Source organism: Stigmatopora argus, chromosome 10, assembly GCF_051989625.1.
Source record: "Stigmatopora argus isolate UIUO_Sarg chromosome 10, RoL_Sarg_1.0, whole genome shotgun sequence".
In the NCBI taxonomy this organism is placed as follows: Eukaryota; Metazoa; Chordata; class Actinopteri; order Syngnathiformes; family Syngnathidae; genus Stigmatopora; species Stigmatopora argus.
This window is the reverse complement of record NC_135396.1, coordinates 8,977,204-8,996,389: the sequence shown is the minus strand read 5'-3', so window position 1 is coordinate 8,996,389 and position 19,186 is coordinate 8,977,204. Positions and strand designations below refer to the sequence as shown.

Here is a 19,186-nt window from a genome sequence, read left to right as displayed (position 1 = left end):
TTATGGGATTTTAAACAAGTGATTTATCTTGGTTAAATATTTTACACGGTATGAAATGCACAAAAGAGGTGTGCACTTGGTACACCAAAATAGCTAGAAAAAAATATTTACATGTGGTGCACTGTACTATATGTAAATATTTTTGTTTGATATTTTTTTATGCAAGTGAATCTCACAATTTGTAATCTTTCTACAGGGTATTTTCAGATGATTCTGGTTTGCTGATATACATGCTGAATAGGTAAGGATCTAGCGATAGAAATGTAGCTTAATGCCAAGAAGACACAGAAATACGAGGCAACAAAAAAGGTTCTGTCTGTTTTTAGGCATTTCCCTTGAAAACAGACAGAATCTTATGGTTACCTCGTCTAAATCTATGTAATTACCCCCCAAAAAATCACATTCCACATCCTGCAGCTTTGAGAAAATGGATTCAGGGTAATGGGCCCTTGAATGCATTGCATGAAATCTCATTGTTTTAGTTGAGGTTATGCTAAAACATAAATGCAAATTTGGAAGTTATCATCTTTCCAGCTGCCCACACCACCACAGTGGCTTTTAAAATGAAAAAGACATGTTTTTTAAACTGCTGTTTGAATGCCCATAGAAAGATTCCGCTTTGAAATGACTATACCAGAAAGCCATTTCTTTTTTTAATATCATCTACGTCCTCTTGTGTGTTCTTGCAGGGTTGATGCCCACATGCCAAGAGACATGAATTGAAAACCTCACAGATGGACTCGTTGGAGTCCACAATGGCACTTTTTATTTTCCCGCTGATGTCGTCTTCGTCCACTTACCCAACTTCGGTTGGTCCGTACGAATCACAACTGGTGGAAGCACAAAGGACAGTGATATAACACGAAGTGCACCATTGCTGGAGATTTTTTAAACTAACGTGGTCTTAATTTCATTTATTTTGATCCTTGAAATTATTTAGATTTTTCTGGATTTGCACAAAGATGTGTTTAATTACACTACCATTGTATGCAGTTAAAGTCGTAAAGCCATGTTTGTGATTGTAATCGACCTTTCCAGTTATCCTGATTCACATTTTGGGAAGAAATCTGTTGAAGCCAAAATATGATCAATTGCAAGTACCAAGCTGGACATAGTCATGTTTTTCTAATTTTAGTAAGACTAGCAGGGAAGTTACGTACATAAAAATAAATGTGCAATTTATGTATAATGCTTACTTGAGAAAAAAAATCCCGCCTGACCAGAAAATGTTATGTCAAACAGTACCTAATTAATACATTGACAGCTATTTTCCAAAAAGTGTCCTGGTCATTTGAAAGGGTTTTAGTTAGAAATATATCAACTCAATCTACCAAATGAAAAATGATACCCGTACTTCACCGATAGGAAAAATTTCACTGCTCTTTTCAATGTTTCTTTTAATAGAAAAGGTGAAAAACATTGGTAAGGTAGTATTGCATCTGCAGCAGCTTTTCACAAAATTAAAGTAATGAGCTTTCTTTATGAATCACACAATAATTAGGATAAGTCAATAATGTAAACGAACAAAGCTCATCCAATTCATATTTAACTCTTGTAATGTCATCTACTGACCAAAGGGGGCGCATATACAAAAACTACAACTTTTTAAACAGCAGGTCAGTGAGTGTTCTTCCGGTACGTAACAGCTCACTTAGCAAATGGATGGTACATTTTGATAGTTGTGTTTACATTTTTCTTTGTGTCGAGCAGTTGAGGACCCTTATTAGAAAGTGACTATTATTTTAATCGGACATTTTGGGTGCTGTTTTTTGCAAGGATGGCGCCCACTATCCAGACACAAGCACAACGCGAGGACGGCCACAGGTAAATAAATACGTTACTCTGAAGAGCAAGCGAGTTATTTAGTTTGTTTCCTATAAAGGCTTCCTTAAATTGGGGTTTTGCACTGAACTGAATTTGCACACCACCGAATACGAGGTAATTTGGTCTGGAAACCAGTTGGCAAATTTGCCATACCTTGTTGATCGTTCCATGTCTCATTTCTTAGATTTATGTAACGCCTGCTCCACTGCGTCTCTTATTTCTTAGTTTGTACGGGAATTTTTTGTTTTAGCGTAGTACATTTTTAGTTGGATCAGTGGTTCTAAAACTATTTTAAGCCAGATACCACGTCAAAGAGCATCCTACTTGACGCAAAATGTGATGTCCACATGTGGATGTCAGATTTCAATTATGTCATATTGCAATTTACAGTACTATATATTTTACTAAATAAATTAAATTATAAATAAAATTAAAACGATTAAAATCAGTAAAAGTACAAGCCGGGGTGAGGATGAAAAACCATTAGGTTTAGGTTAAGATACCTTTGGAATCAATAATAACCATCACAGAAGTTTCCTTTAGTTTCCCGTTTACACCAATTTAACGGTCAGGAACATTCCTCATTAGGTTCAGCTAAATATTTAAGAGTGTCTTTGTTGTGAATCCAACTCGTGAAGTCATGCTGAAACATTTCAATTGGTTTTAAGGTCAGGACTGACATATTTGTCTATGGAAGCATTTATGTCATGGATTTCCTTGTATTGTTTCTGTCGTTGGCCTTCTAATCCTCATTTAATATCGTTTTTGTGCTACCTTTACAGTCGGCCATCCTCACACAGAACTCTCCCAGAAAGGTAAGAAGTGTTGATACATGTTCTGCGTTTAAATGTCTGGGAAACTGGCATAGCAACCAAATAACAGCCATTTTGTGTCCATGACAGGTCTGGTGTGGTCTGTCGGGTGAAATACTGCAACAGCCTGCCGGATATCCCATTTGACCCCAAATTCATCACATACCCCTTTGATCAACACAGGTAATGTTACAGCCCCTTTTTCACATTGAAGAAGACATTTATCGAAATACTGACTGAGTATTTTCTTGTTTTTGTGATAATAGGTTTGTACAATACAAAGCCACATCTCTGGAGAAACAGCACAAACATGAACTCCTAACAGAGCCAGACCTTGGCGTCACCATTGATCTCATCAACCCAGACACGTACCGCATTGACCCTAACAGTAAGTCCATTTATTTAGAGTACATGTAAACAGAAAAAAATGATTTGACGTCTGTCGTCGTCCATGGCAGCGAATGAGTTAACCCTTTGTGAGTCACTTTTTCTTAATGAGCAAAAACATTAACTTGCCATCTTAAGGGTTAAGTTCCAACCTGGCTCATTTACATCAAACTGTTATTTAAACAATCATATTTTTCCTTAAAAAAAAAAAAAAAACACTTTTCAAGGGTAGCAGTGGCCTGTTAGCTCACTTAGTCATTCAAGGAGTCATTATATATATATTTTTTGGTTTTAATTGATTTTTTTTTGTCAGTACTATTGGATGCAGCAGATGAAAAACTACTCGAAGAAGACATCCAGGCTCCGTCCAGCTCAAAAAGGTAAAACCCGTTAAATCAGTCTCCTTTAGTATAATGCTGGCAAGGACTTTAAATGTGTTAATGCTCTCGTCCGACACTCTTTTAGATCCCAGCAACACGCCAAGGTAGTGCCATGGATGAGAAAGACAGAATATATTTCTACAGAGTTCAACAGATATGGGGTCTCCAATGAAAAAGTAGAAGTCAAGTGAGTTGTTGAAAAAGGAGGGCAGTGTGTGTGTGAGAGAGTGCATCTTTATGAGGGAGTGAGCAACAGAATTGCAAACTAAATGCGTGTTTGCCCTCAGGATCGGCGTGTCCGTCAAGCAGCAATTTACAGAAGAGGAAATCTACAAAGACAGAGACAGCCAAATCGCCGCTATCGAGAAGACCTTTGAGGATGCACAGAAACCGGTGAGAGCCAAGTGAACCACCCTTGCAAATGAATAATACTTTAGAAATGAGACCCCTATTTACTGTTCCCTTTGAGATTGATTACTATTTTAATATGCCGCCAATATAAATGACCACTTGATCACAATGTAACTGAGAATTCAATTTTTTGGGGTGACAGTTTTTATGTGGGTTTTGTTAGATGAGATGTAATATTGTAGTCACCTTGCCCAAGTCTAACTGTGTTGTTTATGTTCAGATTACCCAGCACTACAGCAAACCCAGAGTTACTCCAGTGGAGGTCTTGCCCGCCTTCCCAGACTTTAAGGTGGGTTAAAGTCATTGGCTGCTATTGACGGCAAAAGTGACGTCAACTTCCACGAAATTGAAAACTAGTTAGTCCTCCAGCTGAATATTTTATTGCCATGTTTTCCCGTTGTTTCCCCAGATGTGGATCAACCCGTGCGCTCAAGTCATCTTTGACTCTGATCCAGCTCCGAAAGACATTTCCCAACCAGCGGGCGTAGAAATGATGTCTCAAGCAATGATCAGGTAGGAATTGATTGATATTAATGTATTGGGCAAGTGACTATTTTTGGTAATATAATTTAGCCCAAAACTGACCCCAAGCTATTATGAAATGTCCTATGGAGAGCGACTGATTACTGTCAGGTCTCCCAGTCAAATTGGATTGGGCGCCCAGCGCTGTCAATGACAGCCATTGATTTAAATAAGCGCGCTATTGAGAGTAAAAACACAGAACGCTGGCGCATGACTAACGAGCACTTACCATGCAGAGGTATGATGGACGAGGAAGGAAACCAGTTTGTGGCCTACTTCCTGCCCAACGAGGACACGCTTCGCAAGCGTAAACGAGATTGTGACGAGGGCCTGGACTACATGCCGGAGGACCTGTGAGGAAACGTCAAGTCGCATATTTAAGTTTGGTTCTGTTATTGAGCAAACTGTTTGCCTTCTCAGGTATGATTACAAGATAGCCAGGGAGTACAACTGGAACGTGAAGAACAAAGCCAGCAAAGGTTACGAGGAGAACTACTTCTTCATCTTTAGAGATGGAGATGGGGTTTACTACAATGAGTTGGAAACAAGGTATGGCCCTCTTGCAATGGCATTACCATTTGATTTTTTTTTGGATTACTTTTATCAAAACGATGCAATACATTCTTGTGCAAACTAGTGTTCGATGTCATGACGTCATGTGATCTTTTTCTCGCAGGGTGCGTCTCAGCAAGAGGAGAGCTAAGGCAGGTGCCCAGTCCACAACCAATGCTGTGCTGGTGTGCAAGCACAGAGACATGAATGAGAAGGAGTTAGAGGCCCAGGTCAGTCCTAAATTAGGCATCGAAAATGCGCTTGAGATTTCTTGCTCCTTCTGCCGAATTGGGAAAATGACTCTGTCCGTTGGGTTTGTAGGAGGCCCGTAAAGCTCAGCTAGAGAACCACGAGCCGGAGGATGAAGAGGAAGACATGGACATGGATAAAGACTATGGTCAGTTATTTTTAAACTGTATTCTGTATAGGGTGCTTATTTAAATTTTATTTAAAAAAAGTCAACCTCTAATTGTTATTGGAGGGCACAACAGTGTTCATTTCTGTTATATAATGGAATAGTACTTGTATATCAAATATTAAGATGACCCTAAATGTGACGTACACATACAAGGTTTTTAATCTGACATATATAGTCACTTGTTGTATAAAGGTTATTTTAATTCTATTGGCCACAATTTCAAGGTGTATTCTTAGTTTTAAATATCCACTTATATTTGTCCACTAGATGGTACTACACTCCCAGAATCGAGGCATGCAGAAAATACACTCAATTTAACTGTGTTTTTGTAATTCCCTAAATATGATTCATATTTGGTGTTTATTTAAAATGTTCGCAGTTTTGATATGCATATATCATATGTGATTTTTACTCCATCCTCTCAAGGCGACAAAGAGAGACTCAGTGGCAGCGAGGCCGAGAACTCCGCCAGCGATTCAGACAGGGAGGATGAAGAGCAGCAGCGTCCGCCAAGAGAGGAGGACGAAGATGGCCAAGAAAGGGCGAAGGTTCCCAGCAAGACCAAGAGGAGGCGGTCGAGCGGCAGCGAGAGCGGAGAAGACCGCACTCGGGAGATGCGAGACGAGGAGGAGATCTTCGGAAGCGACGACGACAGCGACAACGAACCCAAACGGAGCAGCGGCGACGAGGGTAGCGATGACGAAAACGGGGGAGGAGGCGGAGGCAGAGAAGCTAGCAGGAGTCGCAGCGCCTCTCCGGCCCACAGCGAGCGCAGCAGCGACCACTCGGATGCGCGGCCGCCCAGCGCCAGCGGTAGCGATCGGGTTTCCGACTCCAGCGATGCAAGCGACTCGGAATGATTGCACTCATCAGGGTAGTACTCTTGGACTGGAGATATCTCTCCTTTTTATATTTAGATGTAGCTTGTGCACCCGCTTGCTATAGGGAGGCCATTCTTCTTCTTGATGTAAAACTGCCCTGAAACACACGCAGATTTTTGGGGAAAATTCTGCAATGACTTTGAAAATGTCAAGCTCATTTTTAAAACCATTTGGTTTTCTGTACTTTTTAAAGGGGCCCCTATTATGGGCTGTCAAATCAATTTTCATGGCAGTCCACAATAGACATTTTCACCATGATGTCACACTTAGAACCATGAATAGGCAAATCATCCTGTGATTTGAGAAGGGCAGAGCAATTGAGAAAATAGAGGACTAATATGTGACCCTATTCAAATGCCTAGGTTATATACTACATAGAATTAAATCTAATAAAAAAGAGAGATCAGTGACCTTTCCAAGACTGTCCAAAACCTTTTTTTGCGCCTCTTCATAGCAAATATTTTGTTTTTCCATTTTCAGTTGGTTGTTATTTTTATCTACATATTTTAACCAAATAAAGAGGTGGAAAGGATTTTTTTGCTTTTGTTTTCATTTAATAAATGGGAGTTTTTTTGTTTGTTCAATTTTAAATGTTGAAAAGGTGAGGAAAAACTAAATATTCTATGATTTCAAGAATTTGATGTTTCATTGAGGACTCCATGAATACTCCTTTCTTGGGCTTCTTGACTGAAACAAAGATAACAAAAAGACAAAATGCTTATAATGACAGTTATACTATATACACTTACAACTTACACACCCTCCCATTGAACCTATAGTTCCCATATTTTGGTGTTGCATGCTTTACAGAGCAGGAAAAACCTGTTGACTACATGGGTGTGTTCCATCAATCTCATTAACAAAAAGCACATTTACTAATATGTTGTACTTAACATCGCACTTTCCGAGACCTGAACACTCTAAAAGACAAAATATTTGGGCACGAGACCAAGGCCATGAAAAAAAAAAAAACAAGTGTTAATAAAATCACATTGAAAATCACATAATAGACCGACACCCACATTTAAATGAGCCAAATGATGATGCCTAATGCAGGTAAGATTTGACTAAACAGAGGTGTTCAACACTGTTGAACATTTTTAAGATAAAATAAAATTAATAATACATTAAAAAGTGAACATAGGCTCGTATATGTATTAATTAATTTATGTCAAAGTACAGTGTATGACAAGACCTAGTAAAATGGCATTCATATAAAACAATTGCTATCCATCAATCGATTACAACTGAGCCACATGTAATTTTTTTAATTTATTTGATGAAAGCCCACTCAATACGTTACACAAAGTATATCCGCCACTCAAAAGTTTTTCTTGGTGACATTTGGCTTTTCGGCATTACGTACCGTCCAGACGCATGACGTCACATGCATGACGTTCATCTGCGTCATATGCAGCTCTAAAAAAAAATCCAAGTACATTTCTCACCAGGCGCCCACTGTTGCACTGTGTTAAACACCTATTTTGTACATGCATTCTTTGACTTTGGACGGCCCCGAGCCACCGTGGGAATATCTTTGAAATGAACGCACCTACGAGGGACGATCGGAATGCTGGCCTACATTATTGAGCGCAAACTCGCTAAGCTACGAGGCTAGCATTGAGCTGCCGAGAGCTAATTTAGCCTTAGCTCGCTAAAAGCGCTGACAAAGCGACAAAGGTAAACAACTTTGAATGATCTTCGCGTATATTTGTGTAATAACGGCGGGTGGCTCGTGGAACTTATCCGACGTCGCCATGTTCTCGTTTGAGGCTTTTCTGGGGGGAATCTGAGCATTGACAGGGGCCACTAAAAACAATACAAATCCCTCCTTTGCTAACAAGGCCGACTTTACTCGCGCTGGATAGCTCATGCCAGTATTTTAATGTTGCTTGTATGTGTATTTTTTGCCCGACAGTGACAATTACCGGGAGCGCAATGTTTACTCAAGGCACCGTGGGCACGATTTTTCCGATGATATAGCTCGTTATGTTACAGGTGCTAGCGTTAGTAGTGATGGTGAGTTCTTGACACGCTTCATTACTCTTGCCGGTCACCCTGTTGCTAATGTGTAGACCCACTATGACTTCATGGGCTGTATACTATCTGATATCAAGACATTGACGTGTTTTAAAAGTACAGACAGGACGATAAGATCTATCCTGACGCCTTAAAACACTCAAATGTTGACACTTTGTTGTTCTCAGCCTTCATTTGGATAATTATCTGAATGAGTTTCCATTTGATACAGCCAGAACAGATAAAACTGGGTTAAAACAAGTGAAAAAATGCTGCTAAAATCCCCCCTAACTTCTATACCCACTTTGATTTAACAGGCTATCTATCCTATTTAATTTAGCATTTTTTAATTGTAAAAGTATTTAGATTTTATGACTATTATTAGTTATTGTAAGCCATTTATTAACAATACTTGACACACTTGATGAATGAAAATGACACACTGTGCTTTCTCTGGTTGACTGACCATCTAGCAAAGATCATATGTTCCTCATTTCATGTAATTTTTCATGTGCAATTAAATATTACAAATGGACATTTTTACATTTTTTGCAGTCTGTTTGTGCCCTTTATTCACTCATACATTTTCCATCCTAACTAAGTTCAGTTAGTATATGTCTACTTTTTTATACTTTATTTTGCGGTACTATTTTAGACTCCCGACAACCTTTTAAACCAGGTCTGCCCACTAGGTAGATCGCCAAGGAACTGTTGGTAGATCGCCAACGTACTATTTGTGTGTGATACCATTCCACAAATGTGGTATGTTAGAAGTGCAATCAGTGGATTGCAGTTAGGTGCTTCTCATTTCAGCACAACCCACATTTGTTCAAGTGTCTGTGGAACCAAAAGCTGCATTCGCAGTGGCCCTCCAGGACCACTTTGCCCACCCCTGAATTTTAACCGTGACAACAAAGTAGATTGTGGGAAGTTGGCTCATTGAAAAGTAGATTTTGGAGCAAGAAAGTGTGAGCGCCCCTGTTTTAAACCATGAACAGATTCCTTTCTGATGTTTTCAATCTATAAAATAGTTTCGAGCGATAATTAGTAAGTCAGCCCCACACACACCTAAGAACTGACTTCACCAGTAGGAAAACTGTAAAATTGAATTCAGGAAAAATTAGGACAATCAAACATTCAAATGTTTCATCAGAATTAGAATGCTAACAATATATAATCTTTGTGCTTTTTTAGGAGACAAATGTGGACCTGAGCATGCAAGACTGAATCTACAATCTGTCTGGAGTCCTCCTGTCAGGATAAATTTACAAGGAACCCTTGAAAGAGTCCACACCGAGAACGCCCGGGATTTTCTGTCATGTTTTAGCTGCACCTCAACCATGTGAGGGTCTCTGAATGGACATCTGGGGAAAAGACTGACCCTGTCTGTCCCTGAAAAGTGTGCTTTCCCCACCCTATTGCCCTCTCCCCCCTACCCCATCCATACATTCCTAATCTCCTTGCCTAAAAAGGAGGCGCGTCATGATGTTCAGAGACCAGGTAGGTATCCTCACAGACTGGTTTAAGGGCTGGAACGAGTGCGAACAGACCGTGGCGCTGTTGTCCCTCCTCAAGAGGGTGTCCCGAACGCAAGCTCGTTTTTTACACATATGCCTTGAACACTGGTTGGCGGACTGTACAGAAATACACATCCTGGAAGCTGAGGCCAACAATGCAGGTAGATGAGCGGGTATTTCAATATTGGTATACAGTAGAACCTCCCGTTTGATTTGCAAATGTGTTCCATTATCAAACTTTCACTGCACAGACTTCATAAATAATATAATAATAATAAAACAGACACTAAACAAGTATGCTGAGGTCTTTGTATAATTGGAGGTTCCACTGTGTGTCCAAAATGTTGCATAAACATAAGAAAATACTCAACACCGAATGAATGTCTTCTTTTCTCAGCCATAGTCAACCAGTGGCACCAGGAGCCTAAAGAAAAAGTGGTATCCTTGCTCTTATCCCATCTGCCTTTGCTGCAGCCGCGCAACAGCGAGGCCAAATGTGAGTACATGAAGCTGCTGCAGAAGGTGTTGAGTCACACCATTGAGAGTAGCTTGTTTGTGGAGGAGAGCAGACAGCTACTGTCCTACGCACTCATCCACCCCGCCACCACGCTGGAGGACCGCACGTCCTTGGCCATGTGGCTTAACCATCTGGAAGAGCACCTCTCCGGCGGCTATACGCCGTCCCCACGGGCACCCCCAAGCCCGTATCACCCCCGTCAGGGCTCGGACGAATGGCCCAACTCGTCCGAAACCCTGGAGCCCAGTCACGCCTGGCACGAAAAGTCCCCCTCATCCAGCACGTCTCCTGCAGGCCAGAACGGGCATATGGCTTTTCCTGGCGGATTGTCCTCTCCTGTAAACAGCAATAACACAGGTTTATTTTTAGCACACCGTGTCGAAACTGCATAAAAAGCAGAGTTGTATTTTTTCTCACAAACCTTTTTATATTTGCAGGACTGGGCGGGCAAATGCAGCCAAGCCCTCTGAAGAAGTCCGTCATCCCCACCAATCTACAGGCGTGTGGCTCCGAGTGGCTCAGTCAGGATGACATGGGGAGCAGGCAGAACTTCCATCCGACAGACCATGCGCCTCTCTCCCCGCAGAGCAGTGTAGCTTCCTCGGGAAGTGAACAAACAGAAGAGCAGGGCTCAGCGCGCAACACCTTCCAGGAAGATGGAAGTGGCATGAAAGGTCAGAGGACTCTCAGTCGCGTGCTGAACTGCAGTTACTTGACCCTTTATGGGGAATCTATTTAACTCATCGGATGCCATTGGACGTCAATCCATTTTGACTGGGAGAGGCTGCCTGCGATTGATTGCTAGCCCTGCCAGTCAAAATGGATTGGATGTTTCATAGTCATTACAAAATGAGCACTGAACATGAACTAGACCTTCCAATTTAAATTGACTGGACTACTGTCATTAACAGCAGGCAATGAGTTAAATACTATGCAATAGGAAAATCGTTACATCGTCTTAATTGCATCTGGCTCTCTGCCGACAATAACTTCTTATGGCTTCTTTGCCTTTCATAAAAGAGCTGTCACAGCTGCTCGTTAAGTGAAACACCGATCTTGGACACTTCAAACATGTGCAGCAATTTTATGCTTCAGTTCGGCGCCTTTTGTGCACCCATTTGGTCTGTTCTCGAGACAGGATCCTCTTGAATGTTGGAGAACCGTTGAGGGAAACTTCAAGTGTCAGCTAGAACATATCTGTGCATTCCAGCAACAAATGCTGGTTATTTATTTTTAATGGACTAAATATAGTAACTTGCCCTATAATGGGTTAATATGACCTGTCATTCATGTTTGTTGCAGATGTTCCCACATGGTTAAAAAGTCTTCGCCTTCATAAATATGCCTCGCTGTTTTCCCAAATGACGTATGAGGAGATGATGATTCTCACAGAGCATCACCTCGAATCACAGGTTTGTAAGACTAGTATGCACGAAAACCTGACTTGGAGTACCCAGATTTTAAATTGTTTGGACCTTTTAAATTTACATAAAAATGTGGTATCCTTCTCACCAAGGAATACAAAAAAAAACAGAATTCCATCCGCGTTATATTTTATATTCGCATACCTGGAAACGTTTGAATAAGTTCAACTTGAAAAATGTGTCACTACCTTCACACTTACACTTGAAACAAGCAATATTATGATACCTGCAGGTAATATGATTTTAATTATATAAATGAAGTAAAATATGCTTTACAGACAAAACAACCACGCAGGTCAGAGAGGACACTCAGGTTGTGAAAGTGCTATTATTTTTATCTTTACTCTTTCTGCAGCGAATGGATGCAAAGTGGTCACCACTTATCCTAATTACATAGTCATTGAAGATTTCTTTTTTTTGACCATAGGTATGAATGTGAGTATGAATGATTGTTTATGACCCCTGAGCTGCCAGTTCAGGCTGTGCTACACTGCTCATTTATATTCAGGTGTAATAACACCCAGGTCCTTCGCAACCCTCGTAAGGACAGGTGCCAAAGAAAATGGATGGATGTACTCCTCCTGTCTCATCATTGGATAACACTTGTCTCCTTAAACCTGATAATTCATCACCTTTCAATGAGGCGTGAAATTAAACAATGTACCCTCAAATGTTGCGGTGGCAGAATTGTTGTGTCTGCCCCTTGGCTTCAATAAAACAGATGGTGATTATGTTTTGCTGTGTTGTAACATAAATGATCAGGGTAAGAAATGACAAGTCGACCTGACACACGCTTTTATCATCTTGTCTTCTTTTTAGAATGTCACCAAGGGAGCGCGGCATAAAATTGCCCTGAGCATCCAAAAACTGCGCGAGCGGCAAAGTGTGCTCAAGTCTTTGGAAAAGGTAATTAACACGTTTTGGGTTTGCTGTAATTAGTGTTCATGTGATTCTCGATTCTGCGGGGTCAGGAAATTCCCCTTTAGTTTGAAAGCTGACTGGCTTTTAGGTACTTTACAAAAGCCCTTTGGCAGACTCGTCTTCTGCTGTGTTCCCAGGATATTTTGGAAGGAGGAAACCTGCGCAATGCCTTGCAGGAACTGCAGCAGATCATCGTCACACCCATCAAGGCTTATAGCACGTTGATGCAGACCACAGGGCCAGCAAGCATTTCTCCGGACACGACAAAATCGGACACGGATAAAGAAGCTACCCCTGAGGGATTCCATTCCCACAACACGCCCACCTGTGACGGAGACTCTTCAGTGACCCCTATATCGGATGGCGACATTGCCGGACAGTTCACCCGAGTCATGGGGAAAGGTAAGGTGTTTGCTTTACTTTATGGCCATTAGATGTCGTTAATCGCGCTGACTTCCAATCCTTTTATTACTTTGGGGTGGCAGTAATCATTCAAGTGGCTGCCAGCCTGAGAGTTTCGCTCAGCTGTTAATTCCTTCAACTCCCAAATACTGTGAATGTACATCAACCACAACCAGGTGATGGGAGGCAGGAAATGCTTTATTAAAGCATACTAAAAATACCACTGGCCTTCCATGAGTCATCAGTCCTGTTTCTTACCCAATAGAGAGAAGGATGTAACCAGGCGTCATGACAACTAGATCTGAGCTCACACCTGTGCGATGTGTGACTGACAGTTCTTGTCAGTCACATTTCTATTTTAGTCTTCTCAATTCAACACATCAGTATTCTGTTGAGTTCTAAAACACGTGTTTCTCTCACTGGAATGAAACCTCATGCTGCTCTCGTCTTCAAAGAAAAAAATGTTTTTGTGGACATTATGGTTGGTTTTCTGGGAAGTGAGGGAATGAAAGTACACCGCCTGTTTACGTTGAAAGTGCTGCCTCTAGTGAAATTATCCAATGATGTAATAAACATCCTTGTCGTTCTGTGTGCATTCCACATGAACAGGTTCACTTCTTTTGTTTCAGTCTGCACACAGCTGCTCGTGTCCAGGCCAGATGAGGAGAATATCAGCTGCTATCTCCAGCTCATTGAGAAGTGTCTCATACATGAGGTGAGTGTGTGTATACTTGATGTACTAATGGCGAATAGTGGGTATTTTATGAGTCATTTAACTCCTTGGCGACTGTCGGTCGCTAGTTCACCCATTAAAATGATTACCTTGTGATCATGACCTTACCTTGATGACAAATTATTCCGGTGAATAATGACAACTTATTCCGGTGAATTTCTCAACTGGTTTTGTCTTGTTGGTTCTCGTAAGGCTTTCACAGAAACGCACAAGAAGCGTCTGGTCTCCTGGAAGCAGCAGGTCCTCAAACTGCTTCGCCTTGTTCCTCGGAAAGCTATGCTGGACATGCCCGTGTACCGACAGAAAGGGTGAGTTAACCTGAGCGCCCCGTCTGAACACTAGACACCATTTTATCTGCCAAAATGTCCTCCTGTTTTATTTTATTTCACTTTGTTATTACAGCTGGGCCTATGGGTCCAACTCCCTCCCCACAGCAGGCTCTGTGAGTGGAGGTGTGGCCCGGCGGGGCCAGAGGCAATTCCAGATAACCCCGCGTGGACTCCAGGGGGGACGCATAGGTTTGTTGAGTCCCGGCGGAATCGGTGGCGCTTCTCCTCGCCACACGCTCACTAATCCCGCACTGGCTGGCCAGGGTCGACAAGTCAGTACAACACTACGATATGCTCGGAGTCATTTTCGTTTTATTTTTTTTTAATCAATTGTCAGCGACTGACATGATTCATTGGTAAATTTCAATCGTTTTTTTAGAGCCTATGGTTTGCCAACCCAGGGGGCAGTAACAGCATGCCAAGTCAAAGTCGCAGCTCTGTACAACGGACCCACTCGCTTCCTGTCCACACTTCCCCGCAAACCATGCTCATGTTCCAGCAGCAAGGTACTCCATCAAGCTTTGCCCTTCAGGCCCACCCCCTCATATTTTCCCAATAATTTTAATTGGAAACAGGTTGAAAAGTATTTACAAGTCATTGTATTCTGTTTTCATTGACTTTTTACACAACATCTTCACTGTAAGGGGTTATAGATGATTTTATATAAGAGTCACCGAAAAAGTAGCTTCACCCACTGACAATCCAAAAGTAGCATTAAATTGAACAATCCAAAAGAAGCATCTGTCGTTCTTTGTTGGGAAATGAAATAGTGTAGTCTGTATTTCAATAAATCGGAGGGAAGCAGCCACACACATTTTTACAAGGAAAGCAATGTTGTGAAATAGATTAACATTTTCTCTGTTGGAACACGACAGAGCTATTAGAGGAGAAATCTGCAACGCGGCATCTGGCAAATGAGAGCTTGTGTGTGCCTTGCAAAATCTGCCAGATCGTTTACTGCCACATGCTGCTTGCCATGTCTTATTGTGTCTCCAGCACAAAAGGAGGGAGCTCTTTTCATTGAATACCATCCATGGGCTTAAAATATTAAAAAAAACATAAACAAGTTATCCCACAATTAATATAATGCAAAATATCCTTTTCCCTCGGTGTCAATCTTAGATTGCCAACTTCCAGGTGCTGACCTGGAAATCAACCCTACGCTGGAGTCGCTGTGCCTCAGCATGACGGAGCACGCCTTAGGGGGTGAGTGTCCTTTGTCTTAAGAAAAAAAAAGCCATATGAACGATCCAGTAAAATGTCTTGGTATTCTGTCATCTCCATGACAGACGGAACTGACCGGACATCAACAATATGAAAAGAAGACGCGTCCTCATCACCCAGCACAAAAATTTACGTATGCTCGAGCAAACAGGCAAAGCAGTCACTACATAATGACAAAAAAAACAAACAAACTGTCTATATGTTCTCTAATATTTTTGTACTTTATTATATACAACTAAGTTTGTTATTAAAACAAATGGAATACAGATAATTATTATATTGCAAGACAGAGTAAGGTTCACGACCATGTCACTTGCAGGACTGTGACATGGCACAATTTTACGAGAAAAAAAGGATCGGTGCTGTCTTAAAAAAAAAAAAGAAAAAAAAAAGAACGGCCCTATATAATTTCCCCTTCTTTCCTTATTCCCCATAGACTTGCATCGCCTCGCGTGTAGATCGCCCAGATGTAAGGCACTTTTATACTCACGGCACTAGACTGTAATTGGCTTAACAAGACACTTTTGGGACCGCCAAAGGAGTCTCAAAAGGTTAAATTGCGTCTCCTTACCGTCCTCCCTGGATAACACAGTTTTTCGAGGACGAGTACGTCATGCAACAGCAGGCGTTGCCTTTTATTTTAAAAGTTTCATCCTAAAGACACCAACTCTCCAGTAAAGCCAAAGAGAAGGGTTGTTCGGTTGATGACTCTTTTGGGACGGTTTGCACGCTATAGAATGGTTTACCCTTAAAAATAGTTGGAGAATGCCCAGCTGTGCTTTGTCTCCGTTATATATAGTATATATATTTTTTTTAACTCCCTACTGCGTCCATGATGAATTATCGTATTGTACCAAGGAGCGAGGGTTGGCTGAGGGTTGTACAATTACAAAGTTCCCTTTGCTTTGTTGTCAGCCTAAATTGAATATTTTTTGTTTAGGCTATTAGGCTATAAATTTAAAAGCATCCAATGACAGACCAACAATAAGTAATGTTAACTAATTGACAACGTATTTTACCGCATCCCAAAAAAGTAGCATTCAGATATACTGGACATTAGTGATTAAATGGCAGAAGTATTTGTCTAAGAAACTGAGAACAAGAGAAAATTAAGAGATGTATGACAATTAATAACCACCTTAATAGTCAGCCAATAGAAATTAGCCAGTGGCCCATTTTGGCACCCAAAAGTCCACCCTCCATCCTCATGCGAGACGATTTAATGACTCATCCGTTTCCAAGGTGCTCCTAGTTGTCCATATTTTTCCATTAGTGTCTGTGTTTCAGTAACCCCTCAACATTATCGCGTGGTATCAGTGTTGAATTGCTTAAAAATATTAATGAATTCCGTGAATAAATAATCAAAAGAAGTGGTCTTCTAACCCCGGCCTCTGTCTTGGAATGTGGCAGAGCGGAGCGGAGGTGCATGTATGTTTCAATATGGTCTCTCACTTTATTCATTCGGTTTCTTTTTAAAGCAGGGATAACTTTTTGAGTTTTTTCTCTTGCGGCAGCGCCCATAGTAAAAGGCAAAGGTGGTCAAACAGTGGAACCCCTAAAGTTGACTTCGGTTTGTACACTAGGGGAAGAAAACGAAATAAGTGTCAAACTATCGTGCATGATTACCTTTAAAACAGATATTTGCATTAGAGAAGACATTCTGCATGTTTTTTTTACCAATTCAAACAGTTTCTTCGTTTATTTGCAGAGAAGCTTAGAGTTTGATTTGTTTTATTACCCATACGCCTCAATGGAATGAATAAAATGCAATTAATCTCTTCCAGTGCTGGCCACCTTGAGGCAATCCTGTCTTATGCTCACACAAATGAAGAAAAATAGACTCCTATTGTAATATAAGTCAGGAATATATGTCTCGGTGAGTTGCTATATTATTTCGTCCACATGTTGAATATCTGTTGCTTCCAGGGTTATACAATTGCTACTTTGGACGTTAAAATTTGAGTTTTCCATTCATGTAATGAGCTGGTCTCAATGCAACATAGTTTGCCTGTTTTAATTATACAAGGTGTAATTGCGTAGGAAGTGACATGAGAGCTTTAAAGCTTTTTTTGATGCCACAATGCTGCTTGTGACTTGTTAAAGTGCTCATAAGTTGACTCCTCTATGTTTACTTGGCTGAAACAAAATTCTCACCTGGTGCTGCACACACTTTGTATAGGCGGTTAAAGTCCAATTACAAAATATGTTTTCCTTAAATAATTCTATGTAGTTGCTAGCTGTGCTATCAGCTGCACAACTTTTACGTAAAATAAATTAAAAATATATTTGTCACTTTTATTAATATCTAATACACTGTATTATGACCAACCAGGCAGTCTATTTCATATCATGTCTGAATATCTGAATTCTTAAGTTTTGCCGAAAATTTGACTTTAGAGGTTCCACTGTATCAATTTACCTGTTTTCCTTTTAACTCCCTTGGTATGTATAACTTATACTTAGTTCATATAATTGCATGTTTTTGCCACACTAATACAGCATTGTTGTAGATAAGAGGACAACATGGAGAGAGGACATCTTGCAACTGTGTGTGCGTGTAGGTGTGTTTGTGTGTGCGTGTGTTTATAACATCTGTTTACATCTTTCTAAGATAATGCCCACGTCATAATATGTGAAAAAAACAATCCAAAAACGCTGTCCTCTTTTTTTTTTTTTTTTGGTTTGTTTGTTTCTGCGGATTCTTAACATGTTGACTACATTGTGTTGAGTTATATTGCAGTCATGGTTTTCTTCAGAGCAGGCTCTTGGATACATCTGACTTACAGGAAAAAAAAACATTTAAAAGGCAAAAAAAAAAATAGTATCACGCTCGTGCCCGACAAGGACCTCAACAAAGATAGCTAATATTTTTCGGACTTGTGTTACATCTGGCTCAGATTGTCCTTTTCAAAAATAAGATGCTGCAGCAGAATACAGTACAGTGAATGTGCATAATGAAGCTGCAGCAGGGCATGACAATGCTTTTCTGAGCCAGGCGAGTAATCCTTAAAACACTACATGAGAATACAAGGCCAAGGAGTACTCCATGTTTACATTCCAGTGATGCACTTCAAACTCGTGTGTTTCCGCGCTGAGGCTGGGATGGGGAATCTGAGTCCAAAATATTAACATCTTTGACTTTACATGCTGATCCATGACTCATAACTTTTTTTGCCATTCAATTCCCTGTTAGACAACAGCAAGTTGTGCAAAAAGTGGAGAGATCAACAGCTGCATGTGTGCATTTTTAACGTCCTGAAATATCCTTACGCGGGCAGTATGTTGTACTTCAGTTGACTCAACTTGTTCCATGGACTTAACACATTGTCTACCATTGACCATAATAGATGTCCAATTCATTTAAAGTGGGAGGCCTAGTATTGAATGCTCATGTTTCAGTGCCAATGTATTTTGATTGTCCCAGTCAAATAGCATTGGAGGTGCGGCACAGTCGGTGACAGCCAATGAGTTAATCGGCCTTTCCCAGAGGACTGAAATGGTTCCCCAGCCTTGCATCTAGCACGTAGAGTCACATTGGATCATCAACATCCATGTCAAGCTTGATACATGAATTAAATGCAATGGGCAATTGCTTTTGTCTTAAAAGAATTTATATATTTCACTCTGCTAACAGACATTTTGTAATGTTTTATGAAATCCTGTGCATCCTGTGCTTATGTTTTTTTTTATTGTCCTAATTGTGAATTGTCTGAAGTGCAGCATCCGTCAGATGATTGACAGTCTAAATAAAGAGGTTCAGTTCTTTTTGCAACAGAATCTATACTTTGTCTTGTTGTTTGTTGATTTTAGTTCTCATGTTGTGACTTAGCAATCCAGTCAAAAATATTTCAGAAAATAAAACCATCTTATTGAAAGTAAAATACAAAATATAATTTTATGAAAATGACAATAT

General features: G+C 40.6%; 2 protein-coding genes across 2 annotated transcripts; both read left to right on the top strand.

Annotated features, from left to right (window-relative positions):
* The first annotated feature begins 1,605 nt into the window (after window positions 1-1,605).
* paf1 (PAF1 homolog, Paf1/RNA polymerase II complex component) lies at window positions 1,606-6,719 on the top strand. The gene is made up of 14 exons (XM_077612003.1): window positions 1,606-1,824; window positions 2,607-2,639; window positions 2,727-2,819; window positions 2,903-3,024; window positions 3,337-3,403; window positions 3,489-3,590; window positions 3,691-3,796; window positions 4,035-4,103; window positions 4,224-4,327; window positions 4,573-4,689; window positions 4,757-4,885; window positions 5,013-5,118; window positions 5,210-5,285; window positions 5,733-6,719. The coding sequence occupies exons 1-14, from the start codon at window positions 1,778-1,780 to the stop codon at window positions 6,164-6,166; spliced, it is 1,605 nt and encodes a 534-aa protein (XP_077468129.1). The 5' UTR covers window positions 1,606-1,777; the 3' UTR covers window positions 6,167-6,719.
* Window positions 6,720-7,571: 852 nt separating this feature from the next.
* On the top strand, window positions 7,572-19,050 carry samd4b (sterile alpha motif domain containing 4B). The gene is made up of 13 exons (XM_077611694.1): window positions 7,572-7,867; window positions 9,401-9,884; window positions 10,121-10,597; window positions 10,678-10,914; window positions 11,543-11,652; window positions 12,484-12,570; window positions 12,723-12,987; window positions 13,617-13,702; window positions 13,913-14,028; window positions 14,123-14,321; window positions 14,429-14,555; window positions 15,172-15,255; window positions 15,339-19,050. Exons 2-13 carry the CDS (start codon window positions 9,689-9,691, stop codon window positions 15,365-15,367), a joined length of 2,013 nt encoding a protein of 670 aa, XP_077467820.1. The 5' UTR covers window positions 7,572-7,867; window positions 9,401-9,688; the 3' UTR covers window positions 15,368-19,050.
* The last annotated feature ends 136 nt before the right edge of the window (window positions 19,051-19,186 follow it).